At 43.5% G+C, this 12,069-nt stretch overlaps 1 protein-coding gene across 1 annotated transcript in view; it reads right to left on the bottom strand.

The window, feature by feature from the left end:
• Nucleotides 1-11,770, bottom strand: part of LOC148481524 (vomeronasal type-2 receptor 1-like) — a 45,104-nt gene extending 33,334 nt beyond the window's left edge. The window contains exons 1-2 of the mRNA XM_088453282.1: nucleotides 11,691-11,770; nucleotides 11,292-11,583 (exon numbers count right to left, since the gene is read on the bottom strand). Coding sequence (XP_088309408.1) covers nucleotides 11,292-11,583; nucleotides 11,691-11,770 — 372 coding nt within the window. The remainder of the gene's footprint in view (nucleotides 1-11,291; nucleotides 11,584-11,690) is intronic.
• Between the last annotated feature and the right edge of the window lie 299 nt (nucleotides 11,771-12,069).

Below are 12,069 nucleotides of genomic sequence, written 5' to 3'. Positions count from 1 at the left end.
ATTATTTTTTAATTTTTTATTAAACACATAAGCACAGACGGTCTCACTGACTCATCCCTGATTCTTTGTTTGTTTTTTTAAACACAGATGCAGGTATTATGGATATTCCAGGTCCGAACCTACATTTGTGTGCTGCTACATCCCCTTGGTCCTAACGCCTGCTATAACACCGCCCGCACTGCCGCCGCTAACGCCTGCTACTGTCCCCGGTTCCCGGCCTCAGCTAATGCCCACTACCCCCTCTCCCTCGCTACTGCCTGCAAAAGGCAGCCATCTTGCTGCACCCAAGTGAAGCCATAGTGAATACACCTGCTGAAGGCTCCTACTGTGGCTGTGGAAGGAATTGAAACTTCCTATCAATATAACGGCAGACTTGTGAGGTAATAGTTTAAAAACTTTTACTTTCTAAGTTACCGGAACTCCAAAAGGCCCTATTCTGGAACAATAGCTACCTAATAAAACAAACTCCAAGTCTAAATTCACCCCCTACCCTGAGTTATTCCTTCCCAAATATCCCCCATAAAGAACAGCAGAAAAGTTGTCCTAATTGAGAATGTCAGAAAAAAGTGACAGTTGGAGCTTTAGATTACGCCCAAATCCTCAATTTTGCACGCAGCACTGAGCAACAGTTCTACACATCTGTGCCAAATTTCAACCCGTTAACCTCAAATAGCTTTTGAGGTGTATCCCCCTAAACACACCGCCCCCCCCACCACCCTTCGGAATTCTCTATGGAGATTTCTGTTTTTTTCTATTGAGCCATAATAGTCAATAGTCAAAAGTGAAAAAATTCTACCAAGCATACCTTTATGGTTACAATTAGGGGTGTGCACCGACCACTTTTTGTGTTTTGTGTTTTGGTTTTGGATCTGGATTTTTCTTTGTGTTTTGGATCTGGATTGGTTTTGCTAAAACCACCCTTCCGTGTTTTGGGTTCTGGGTTTTTGTGTTTTGGATCTGTATTTTTTTTTTTAAAAAGCATAAAAACAGCTAAAATCACAGAATTTTTGGGTTTTTCTGCTCCTATGCTATTATTAACCTCAATAACCTTAATTTCCACTCATTTCCAGTCTATTCTGAACACCTCACAATATTGTTTTTAGTCCAAAAGGTTGCACCGAGGTAGCTGGATGACTACGCTAAGCGACACGAGTGGGCATGGCCCATCTAGGAGTGACACTGCAGTGGCAGACAGAATGGCAGTTTGAAAAACTAGGCCCCAAACAGTACATAATGCAAAGAAAAAAAAGAGGTGCAAGATGGAATTGTCCTTGGGCCCTCCCACCCACCTTATGTTGTATAAACAGAACATGCACACTTTAACAAACCAATCATTTCAGCTCCAGGGTCTGCCACACGACTGTGGCTGAAATGATTGGTTCGTTTGGGCCCCCACAAAACAAGCTGGCAATTAATCTGTCCCTGCACAAACTGACTCTACGGAGGCAAGATGTCGTCCTCATCCTCCTCATCCACCGATTCCTCACCCTCTTCAGTGTTGTAAAATCTTCATCCTCACAGAGTATTAATTTATCCCCACTGGAATCCACCACCACAGGTCCCTCTGTACGTTCTGGAGGCTGGTCTCCCTCGAAGAGTTGATAATTAATTTTTATGAACATCATCTTCTCCACATTTTGTGAAAGCAACCTCCTACTCCTTTCGCTGACATGGTTCCCGGCTGCACTAAACACTCTTTCGGAGTACACACTGGAGGGGGGACACCTCTGGTAAAATAAAGCCAGTTTGACAGGGACCTCCAAATTGCCTCTTTTTCCTGCCAGTACAGGTATGGACTGTCTGACATGCCTACTTAGATGCTGTCACCAATGTAATCCTCCACCATTCTGTCAGTGGTAACAGTATCATATGCAGTGACAGTAGACATGTCAGAAATTGTTGGCACATCCTTCAGTCCGGTCCAGATGTCCAAACCGGCCCTTGACTTATGACACAGGTGCACACTTGGCGCTGCTACTGTGTTGATGCATGTGTGGGTACAGTGCACACAAGTCGCAAACACAGAAATAAAATATTTTTTTATTTTTTGGAGTACTTTTTGGTTACACCACCCTTTAACAGACTTATGGGACACAGGCGCATGCTTGGTGCTGCTCCTTTGTTGATGCACGTGCGGCTACTGCGCATACATTTCTCACACACACACAGCAAAAAAAGAAGAATTGTTTATTTTTTGTGGAGCGCACTTTGGGGGTTACACCACCCTTTAACAGACAGATGCACGTTTGGTGCTGCTGCTTTGAGGATGCACATACAGTGCACACAATTCACAAACACAGAAGAAAATGTTTTATTTTTGTTGGAGTGCACTTTGGGGTTTACACCACCCTTTAATAGACAGATGCACGCTTGGCGCTGCTGCTTTGAGGATGCACCTACTGAGCACGCAATTCACAAACACAGAAGAAAATGTTTTATTTTTGTTGGAGTGCACTTTGGGGGTTACACCACCCTTTAACAGACAGACGCACACTTGGCGCTGCTGCTTTGAGGATGCACGTACAGTGCACACAATTCACAAACACAGAAAAAAAAAATATTTTTTGGAGTGCACTCTGGGGGTTACAGCACCCTTTAATGGACGAGCCTGCTGGCCCTTTACTTATGACACAGGCGCACACTTGGCGGTTCTTTGTTGATGCACATGCAGCCACAGTGCACACAATTCACAAACACAGAAAATTATTTTTTATTTTGTTTGGAGTGCACTTTGGGGGTTACAGCACCCTGTAACAGTCAAACCAGCTGGCCCTTTTCTTATGACACAGGCGCATGCTTGACACTGCTCCTTTGTTGATGCACGTGCAGGTACAGTGAACACAATTCACAAAGACAGAAAAAAAAGAAGAATTGTTTATTTTTTGTGGAGCACACTTTGTGGGTTACACCACCCTTTAAAAGACTTATGACACAGGCACATGCTAGGTGCTGCTCCTTTGTTGATGCACGGGCAACCACAGTGCACACAATTCACAAACACAGAAAATAATTTTTTATCTTGTTTGGAGTGCACTTTGGGGGTTACATCACCCTTTATGAGATGAGCCAGCAAGCCCTTTACTTATGGGACACAGGCGCACGCTTGGCGCTGCTCCTTTGTTGATGCACATACAGCCACAGTGCAAACAATTCACAACACAGAAAAGAAGAATTTTTAATTTTTGTTGGAGTGCACTTTGATGGTTACAGCACCCTTTAATAGATGAGCCAGCCGGCCCTTTACTTATGGGACACAGGCACACGCTTGGCGCTACTCCTTTGTTGATGCACGTGCAGCCACAGTGCACACAATTCACAAACACAGAAAATATTTTTTTATTTTGTTTGGAGTGCACTTTGGGGGTTACACCACCCTTTAACGGTCAAGCCAGCCGGCCCTTGATTTATGACACAGGCGCACGCTTGGCGCTACTTTGTTGATGCACGTGCGGCTACAGCGCACACAATTCACAATCACAGAAATAATTATTTTTTTATTTGTTTGGATTGCACTTTGGGGGTTACACCACCCTTTAACAGATGAGCCAGCTGGCCCCTTTACTTATGACACAGGGGCACGCTTGGAGCTACAGTACTTTGTTGATGCACGGGTGGCTACTGCGCACACAATTCACAAACACAGAAATAATATATATATTTTTTTTGGAGTGCACTTTGGGGGTTACAGCACCCTTTAATGGACAAGCCAGCCAGCCCTTGATTTATGATACAGGTGCACACTTGGCGCTGCTTTGTAGATGCACGTGTGGCTACAGTGCACATAATTCACAAACAGAGAAAAAAAAATATTTTTTTTTGGAGTGCACTGTGCGGGAGCACCTGTGATGGACAGATCACCCCCTGGAGAACACTACAGCACCCATTTAGGAATACAGCCTTTATGGGACATTGCACAACACAGTCCAGCCAGCCCCTATAGACTTTGGAATGGACACAGCCCCTATGGACAACTGACTGCACAACATAGCCCAGCCAGCCTCTATGGACAACAGCAGCACAACACAGCCCAGTCAGCCCCTATGGACAACAGCAGCATAACACAGCCCAGTCAGCCCCTTTGGACTGTGGACACAGCCCCTATGGACAACAGCAGCACAATACAGCCCAGCCAGCCCTAGCTCCCACCCTCCCTCTTCACTGTCCACAGCCGGAGTGAGAAAAGGCGCCGACACGGGGACCTTTTACAGAATCCAAAACCCATGAGATCCAGAAGGCAGGATGATGATTTTTTGCTCGATTTCAGATCCGATTCAGGCGGGAAAACCCAAGCCGGACTCGGTTCCCAGCTCGGATCGGGGGGGCTCGGGGGGGTTCGGATTTCAGAAATCCAAACCCACTCATCCCTAGGTACAATCATGTGTTAAATAGTCCTTTATAAAGATTGCTGACATAATATACCGTATGACATCCTTCCATAAACAAAATTGCAGGATTTAGCAGATCCGAGTCGGATCCAAGCAGGCTCGAATTTTCCGGCCTGACTCGAATCTCAAACCGAGGTAAAACTATAGAGTCTGAAATCTCGTGGTTCACGAGCTTTCGTCTCTATGATCAATGTAGTATATAAGGGACCACGCGATGGATGCCACTTCACTCCGGCTGTGGAGACTGAACAGGGAGGGTGGGTAGTGTAGGGCTGGGAGAAGTGTTGGTGCTGTCTAATGTGTCCTGGGCTGGTGCTCATCCATTCTGGCTTGGCTGGTGCTGTCATTGTGCTGTCTTCTGTGTACATCTGGGCTGTCTGTGCTGTCTGCTCTGTCCTGGGCTGGTGCTTTGCTGTCTGCTGTGTCCATATGGGCTAGTGCAGAACTGCAGATACATCTGGGATGGTGCTGTGTCCATCTGGGCACAAGTTCTGGAATAAAAAATTATATATATATATATATATATATATATATACTGTATATATATATATGTATATATATATATATATATTAAAAAAAAATCAAAGTGTCTTTTTTATTTTTCTGTGTGTGTGTTTGCATGCGTGTTAGGTTTAACCACAGTACCGCACAAGATACAGCCAGCAATGCAAGTTGCAACCTAGTGCTGCCCGACTCCAGTCATGATTAATCTGTGCTCTGGGCCCAAGTTCTGGAGCTGAAAAAATAAAATACATATTGTCTTTTTTTACAATTTTTGTTTTGTGCGTGTCAGCCACTCCTTGCTGTCACTGTCATCGCCATAGGTGCACAGGGGTGCTGTGCTCCTGTCTGTCAAGGGGCTGCTGCCCAAAATAATAAACAATTTTTATTGTGTGTATGTCAGCCACACCTGGTTGTCACTGTCAACGGCGTAGGTGCGCAGGTGTGCTGTGCTGCTGTCTGTCAAGCGGTCTGCATAAATATTGCAATGAAAACTTTTGTTAAGTTATTGGGTTACAAAAAGTTTTTCTTTAATCTTAAATATAGCAGAAATGTTATCCTAACAGCTTATAAAGTTATATGATCTAAAAAACTAAAGCCTATATTTATTTACAAACCTATATAGAGTAGACATCCTAAATTCTAAAACTGTTCTATTCAAAAACATAAACAAAAGTCAGGAGGGGCCTCAGAGAACATGAAAAAAGATGCTCTAGGTGCTGAACTTCAAGGGATTTCTCCATCATGTTCTGCAGTGTGGAAAATTTTCATTCACATGTTTTCTATAAAGCAGTTCAAAGTTACAGCCTTCAAAGTGTCTGGCTATAACATCCACCTTTGCCAGGAATTATCAAAGATTATTACAAGCAATAGATTCATCTGTTCGGAGTCTGTCTGGGAATTCATGGACCGTATCTGGCCTGAATGCACTAAGACATCCAGTGATTCTGTGTTTGTAGCTGACTTTATTCCTACCTGAATCGCAAACTAAAATATGGAATACTAAGCACAGGCAACATGGATGCCTTTGTTATTCCGCTGCCTGCATGCCAACCAATACCTCCCAGACTACACCCACTGGGGGGACCAGGTCTTGATAATGACCATACCCATCTGTTGCTAGCAGGGCTGGATTAACCATGGGGCAGATGGAGCTACAGCTCCAGGACCCACATTGAGATAGGCCCACAGACAGCCACTGCTGTAGACAGGATTTTTTTTTTCCTGCTGGCTGCTGCAGCATGAGAGCAGCCCGAGGCCCCGCCCACTCAAACATTGGAGGCCGGCAACCTACCTCCCCGGCATCCCATCATTAAAAGACTGGGCATAGATACATGTCCGGTGTAGTGGTTAGCATGTCTCTGGCCCGGCCCCTCCCTGCGTGGCTAATGCATTGTGACTCAATGGATAGCACAGCTCCTTTCTTACCATGCAACACGTGACATCATATAGAAGCCACCCTATCACCGTCAGCGAGTCTGGACTCCGCGCCCAGAATAGCTTCCTAAGCCCATACATGCTCTGCTCCGTGAAGGCAGCTCAGTCAGAACGGAGATTTATCCTGCTGCTGTGTGAATTGTCAGGGAGTCATTAGGTTGGTCGCTGCTGCTAACGGTGTCGTGCTCTGGTGGCTGCAGTGCTGCTATCAACATTTACCAGTGTCTTCAGCATGACCATAAGTGCCTATGTAAAAGGTACTGCAAAAGCAGAAATTACCCACTGAATATATTTATTAAATGGGGTACAGGACATTTTGTAGACAATAGCCATCTGGTGCTCTGTATGGAAAGGATAGTCTCAGTGAAAGATTTTGTCTTCATCACATCTGTTACAGGGTAAACTGGGATTAATAGCACCTTACCCCCTTCCTCATCTAACAAATAAATATTGTGTAAAAGATAAGTAATTTATTATTTTGTCCAAAGCCCTTTTATGCATTTGTCATGTGTACGTGTCTGAGACTGTACGATGGACCTGATTTAGAAACAGACACAATGCTGATGTTTGGTTGAGCAGTTATCGGTAATCTGCGCCTGCGCACGCATCAAGTTTCATATTTGCTGGCAGTGAGCATATTCACAAAGTTATTGACACACAGGGACTGTTTGGGTGGTGACTCAAATACCGGTGTGTTGGGAATATTTGAAGGGTTTTTCTTGCGACTGCGACTGTGATCCGACATATGCGGTAAAAACGACTCTGGTATCCATATTGCGCAACTGTAGGGTTAATCAGAACGTCTATTTATTGACTGATCCGCGACCAATACTGTGTCTTTGCACATAGGGCCTGATTCAGAGCCAGACGCTCTGACAAGAGCGCTCGCTCTGAATCAGGGCCCTCCTACCTAATATTGGAGCTGCCTCCTGGCCGCTCGCATAGCTGTGGGTGACCACCCACAGCTTATGCAAGCGGCCAAAAAGATGGTCGCAATGGTCAAAACCATCACGACCATTGGGCTTGCGACGAGACCCTGCGGTAGGGTCTCGCTGCCGCAAGCCCTGGAGTGCTTTTGGCTCTATCAGAGCCAAAAGCACTCCCACTGACATCACTAGTGATGTCAGTGGGGCCGGCCCCAGATGGTAGGCCTTCCCATGGGAACGCCTCCGTCTGGGCAGCCATGCCCCCAGCACGCCCACCACAGGGGGCGTGCTCTCAATCAACATCGACAGCATGCCCCCTTTGGTGCGAGACCCATAGCGACGGCTTTGCCATCGTTATTCGGGTCTCGCGCATGCGCACGACGGAGCTCCCTCAGCGCTCGCGAGCGGGTCAGAATCAGGCCCACAGTCAGTTGGGTTTGTGAAGCTGCTGGTGGGCGTCTCAGCAATTGCATATTTTCGCACAGCCGCTGCATATATATTCGCAGCTGCGGTGGAATTAGCGAGCGTACATCTCTGAATCAGGCCCCTATGTGTGTAATATGTCGAAAAAGAAGAAAACCTGTCTTTGGAATTTGGTTTAGTCCCAGCTGTAGTTGCCATTTACCATATAAAGAACAATAATATGTAGATTCATTAATCAATTCGGAAAACCTGCACTTTCTCCTACTGTTGTAGGTTCTCACCAAAACTGTCCAAATGCAGCAAATCAATGTGAAATTAAGAGTGTACAATAAATTGTACATCAGAAACAGCTGTCAGGCCGATGATTTTACTGGCTTGACACTTTGGGCCTGATTCATCACTGATCACAATTGCAACAGAGTATGCAAATTGGTCGATGATGCGTACTGCTCATGCAGATACAAAGCCACTGCAGATAGAGGGACGGGATGTGAGCATTTTGAGGTGGTGACAGGGGAGTGATTGCAGAAACGCAGGTGTGACTGTCCATTTGAGCACCATCGCATGGGCGTGCATAAATTAACCACTGTGACGACATACGCAGCTTGTATACTCACTGCGTGCGATGAAGTTAGCAATTTCTGAGTAAGGTCAGTGTGTGTGAGGGGCCGATGGTACTCGATGTTCCTGATGTATACACAGGATTGCAATGTAAAGCGGTAGAGGGCGTCCATGCTGGCTTTGAGCGCCTCTATGCTGGCTGTGTGACGGCTTTACGATTACAGTCATTAGCATAATTTTGCAGCAGACTTGCATTCTTAATTGCAGCTGCGATTGCAATAGCGATCTGTAGTGAATCAGGCCCTTTGTCCATAATGAATATAAGTATGCCATTATTTGAACTTTTTTATTTAAAAAATGTCATGGCTTGGAATTTTTCTGCTTGAAAATCATTTAGCAATAAGCTCGTATTTTGATATATACTACTTGGTGCTGTGTCAATCTGGCATTTATGTCAATGTTTATCTGGATCTTTATGTTATTGACTAAGCACCCTCTATGAATTGAAGCTATTGTTTGTGCATATCTCCTCTGGTTACTATGCATAAATTAGACTATATGTTTATGTGTTAGCTATGCCCTCCATGATGCTAGCCACTCTCCCTGTGCACATAACACCCCCACAGCACTGATCATGCACCCCACATCAATACACACACACCCGCGGCACATGTGTCACACCCCCTGTGGTGGCACACAATAGGCCCTTCAGAAATTTCAGCTCCAGGCCCATGTGGAACTTAATCTGGCACTGGTTGCTAGCCCTTCTTCCAAACCATCCATCCTTGACTTCCTGTACAAAAAGCCTGAGCAGGGTACAGAAAGAGGAGCTAGATGTCCCTGATGAGATTTTTTATTCATCTATAATAGATGATGTGGAGAGATAAGAGCTTCAGATGTTGGAACAGGGGCTCCCACCTATTTGTCTTCCCTCCAGAGAATAGAGCTCTGTTCCTTAGGAAGTGTCTATGCCTGAGCTGATAGGTAGTCTCTGTCTGTTGGTAAACACCCTTCAGGAGATGGCAACCCAAAATAACAACAACTATAATAATGTGTCCACTGATAACCAGCCTGATCCCTTAATAGCAACATACCCCATATGGCCAACTCATAATATGACACCCAGTTTGCAGTCTCCTCTTCCTTATGACACTAATCCAGTCGCCATGGTTTATCAATCAGCCACGTGTGGTCCACCCAATTTTTGGCCTTCTACATTAATTTCTAACATATTCACATATCTAAGAAGTGGACAGTGGGAACAATGGCAATTTGAAGGCCACTAACTAACTCTGTTTTTTAATGTCCCTGTACATGTTGGGAAATTCTGTTACAAAACAGAATGTTTGCAAAGGATTACTTAAGTCAATTGTTAATTTATTTTTGGAAAGCACGTTTCCTGGTCCCCTTCTGGGATGAAAAAAATCCACTCCCAGCAAGCAGGCATGGCGCTCAAGAAAGAATTCCCAAGAAAGACACAACGTAAGACTTAAACCTTAAATCTGAAATGTTGCATTTGCTGCTCTGTTCCGCTTGTTCCCATATCTCATATGGTTAAGTGGACTGTTTGAACAATGGCAGTTTGAAGGCCACTAACTAACTATGTTTTTTTATGTCCCTGTACAGGTTGGGAAATGCCTTTATAGAAGATTTTCAAAGCATTATTTAAAGTCAATTGTTTATTTTTTTTGGAAAGCACTCTTCCTGGTCCCCATCTGGGATGATAAAATCAACTCCCAGCAGCAGCAGCAGCAGCAGCAGCCATGCTCAAGGATTCTTCTATGGCAAGGACTGATGCAAATTTAGTGTATCACATTTTTTTGTAAATGCCTCCTCCCCTCCCCTTCTCCCTAATAAATTTTCTTTTAATTTAAAAAACTAAATTAAATTTACTACCAATCAACCCTTCCAGTCCCTATTCTACCTTCAACTACATACATACTCCAACTCCCACAGGCCTCTCTTGAATAATATAAGTGTTTCCTAATGTGCCATGTTTGAAGTTGAACTGCCATGTGTTTGTGCCACCCACTGCTGCAGCTTAGCTTAGTCAGCCAGCTATCTTGGTGCAAAGTTTGGGCCTAAAGAAGATGAACAAATCAATATTGTGAGCTGTGAGGTGGTCAAAATTGACTGGAAACAAGTGGAAATAAATGTTATTGAGGTTATTAATACCGTAGGAACAAAAAAGGCCCATTTTATGTGACTTTAGCTGCTTTATTTTAGAAAAAATCCAGATCCAATACCAAAACACGAAAACACAACATGGAGGTGAAGTTTTGGCAAAACCAATCCAGATCCAAAACCAGGGGCGATCCAGATCCAAAACCAAAATAAAAACATGGGGTCAGCACACAGCTCTAGTTATTGTGTATATGTCTTTATTTATTAGTTTAAGTTTAGTTTTAAGTTAAGGTGTGTTTATTGTTTAATTGCCAATAAACCAATGGAGGTCTTATAGAGCCAACAAAATGAAAAAATTACAAAAACAGTGTGAAATGGAATTCTGTGGGATAACCAGGTAACTGGGAACTCAAAGATATTCAGAACAACTTTCATGAAAGCGAAGCTTGACATTTTTACTACAACTTAAGGTGCATACATACGATATCTATGAATGATATGAACAATAATATTGTTCAATGATATATTGTTCACATCGTTCATTTTTATGCAGTGAATGACCAACAATGCACGTTCCCGCATACACATAATCTGGACAATGTCGTCAATGTTGCCTGTTCAGAGATGCGACAAGATGACTTCACTGAAAGATATTTTTCAAGTCGTTCCATGTGTACCCAACATTAGTACCGTTTCTAGTGCTCCAATTTTTCTGTAGTTTTGACTATGAATGATATTCACAGAATTGTTTTACATTTACTATACAATAATACAATTCAATCCCACTGCCTTTACCTGTTCTATGCTTGTGTTTACATTTGAGTGGCTCTTTGTCCAAAAACTTTTTTGGAACAGTTCTTGCAATTCATTACAGTGATATTTTAGATTATTAGCAGGTATAATAAAATACAAATATTAAGCTAAGACCACTTACCTGTGGGTACTGGTACAGGCTCAGTAACTGGGCCATCACATGACTTGTATGGAAACCAGAATCACCGATAAATCCAGCTACTTCCCTGTGTTCCCTACAGGAATAATTAGGAGCTTCCTTCTTCTCTCCAGACAATATCTGCAGGACATAGTCTAAGGTCTTCTTTGGATCCCCACAAGTGTTATATATGTGATAGCCCAGAGTAACATTGGGGAGAAGGTCGGGGTCCTTGTTAATTTCATCAACAGCAAATATAAATGCCAGGATGCTCCTGTACTCTTCAATGTTAATACTGCAAAATATTGAGCATGTTCTACATTTACTAAAACAATAATTATCTTTAGAAGTTCAGTTTTTAGAATATAATGTGGCTGTACCCAATGTGTAGTCAGCATTTACCCATGAAGAAGGAAGACAGTAATCCTAGCCTTTAGCCAAATAAAGTGAAACAAAATCCCAGAAAACAGCCCTGTTTTCATGGCAGAAATCGCACAAACGCACAGATTTCACACACCCTGTGTGTTTTCCCACAAAACATGACATATTTCTCACAATAATATTGGATCTAATTAGATAGCTTGATAATGTCCATCAGGCACAAGTCGCGATAACCTGTTTTTTTTTTATTGAACAATGATCAGGGCTAATTAGATACCAGGATTAGAATGTAGACACCATAATATCGGTATGGCCTGAATGTCAACATATACAGAATGTAGACCTTCAACATATTAACAATTAGCACTGTATGTCGACACTGATATAATTTTAACATTGT

This window comes from Taudactylus pleione, unplaced genomic scaffold, assembly GCF_031769625.1.
Source record: "Taudactylus pleione unplaced genomic scaffold, aTauple2 ptg000575l, whole genome shotgun sequence".
In the NCBI taxonomy this organism is placed as follows: Eukaryota; Metazoa; Chordata; class Amphibia; order Anura; family Myobatrachidae; genus Taudactylus; species Taudactylus pleione.
The sequence above is the reverse complement of the archived record's forward strand: the minus strand, read 5'-3'. Positions and strand labels throughout refer to the sequence as shown.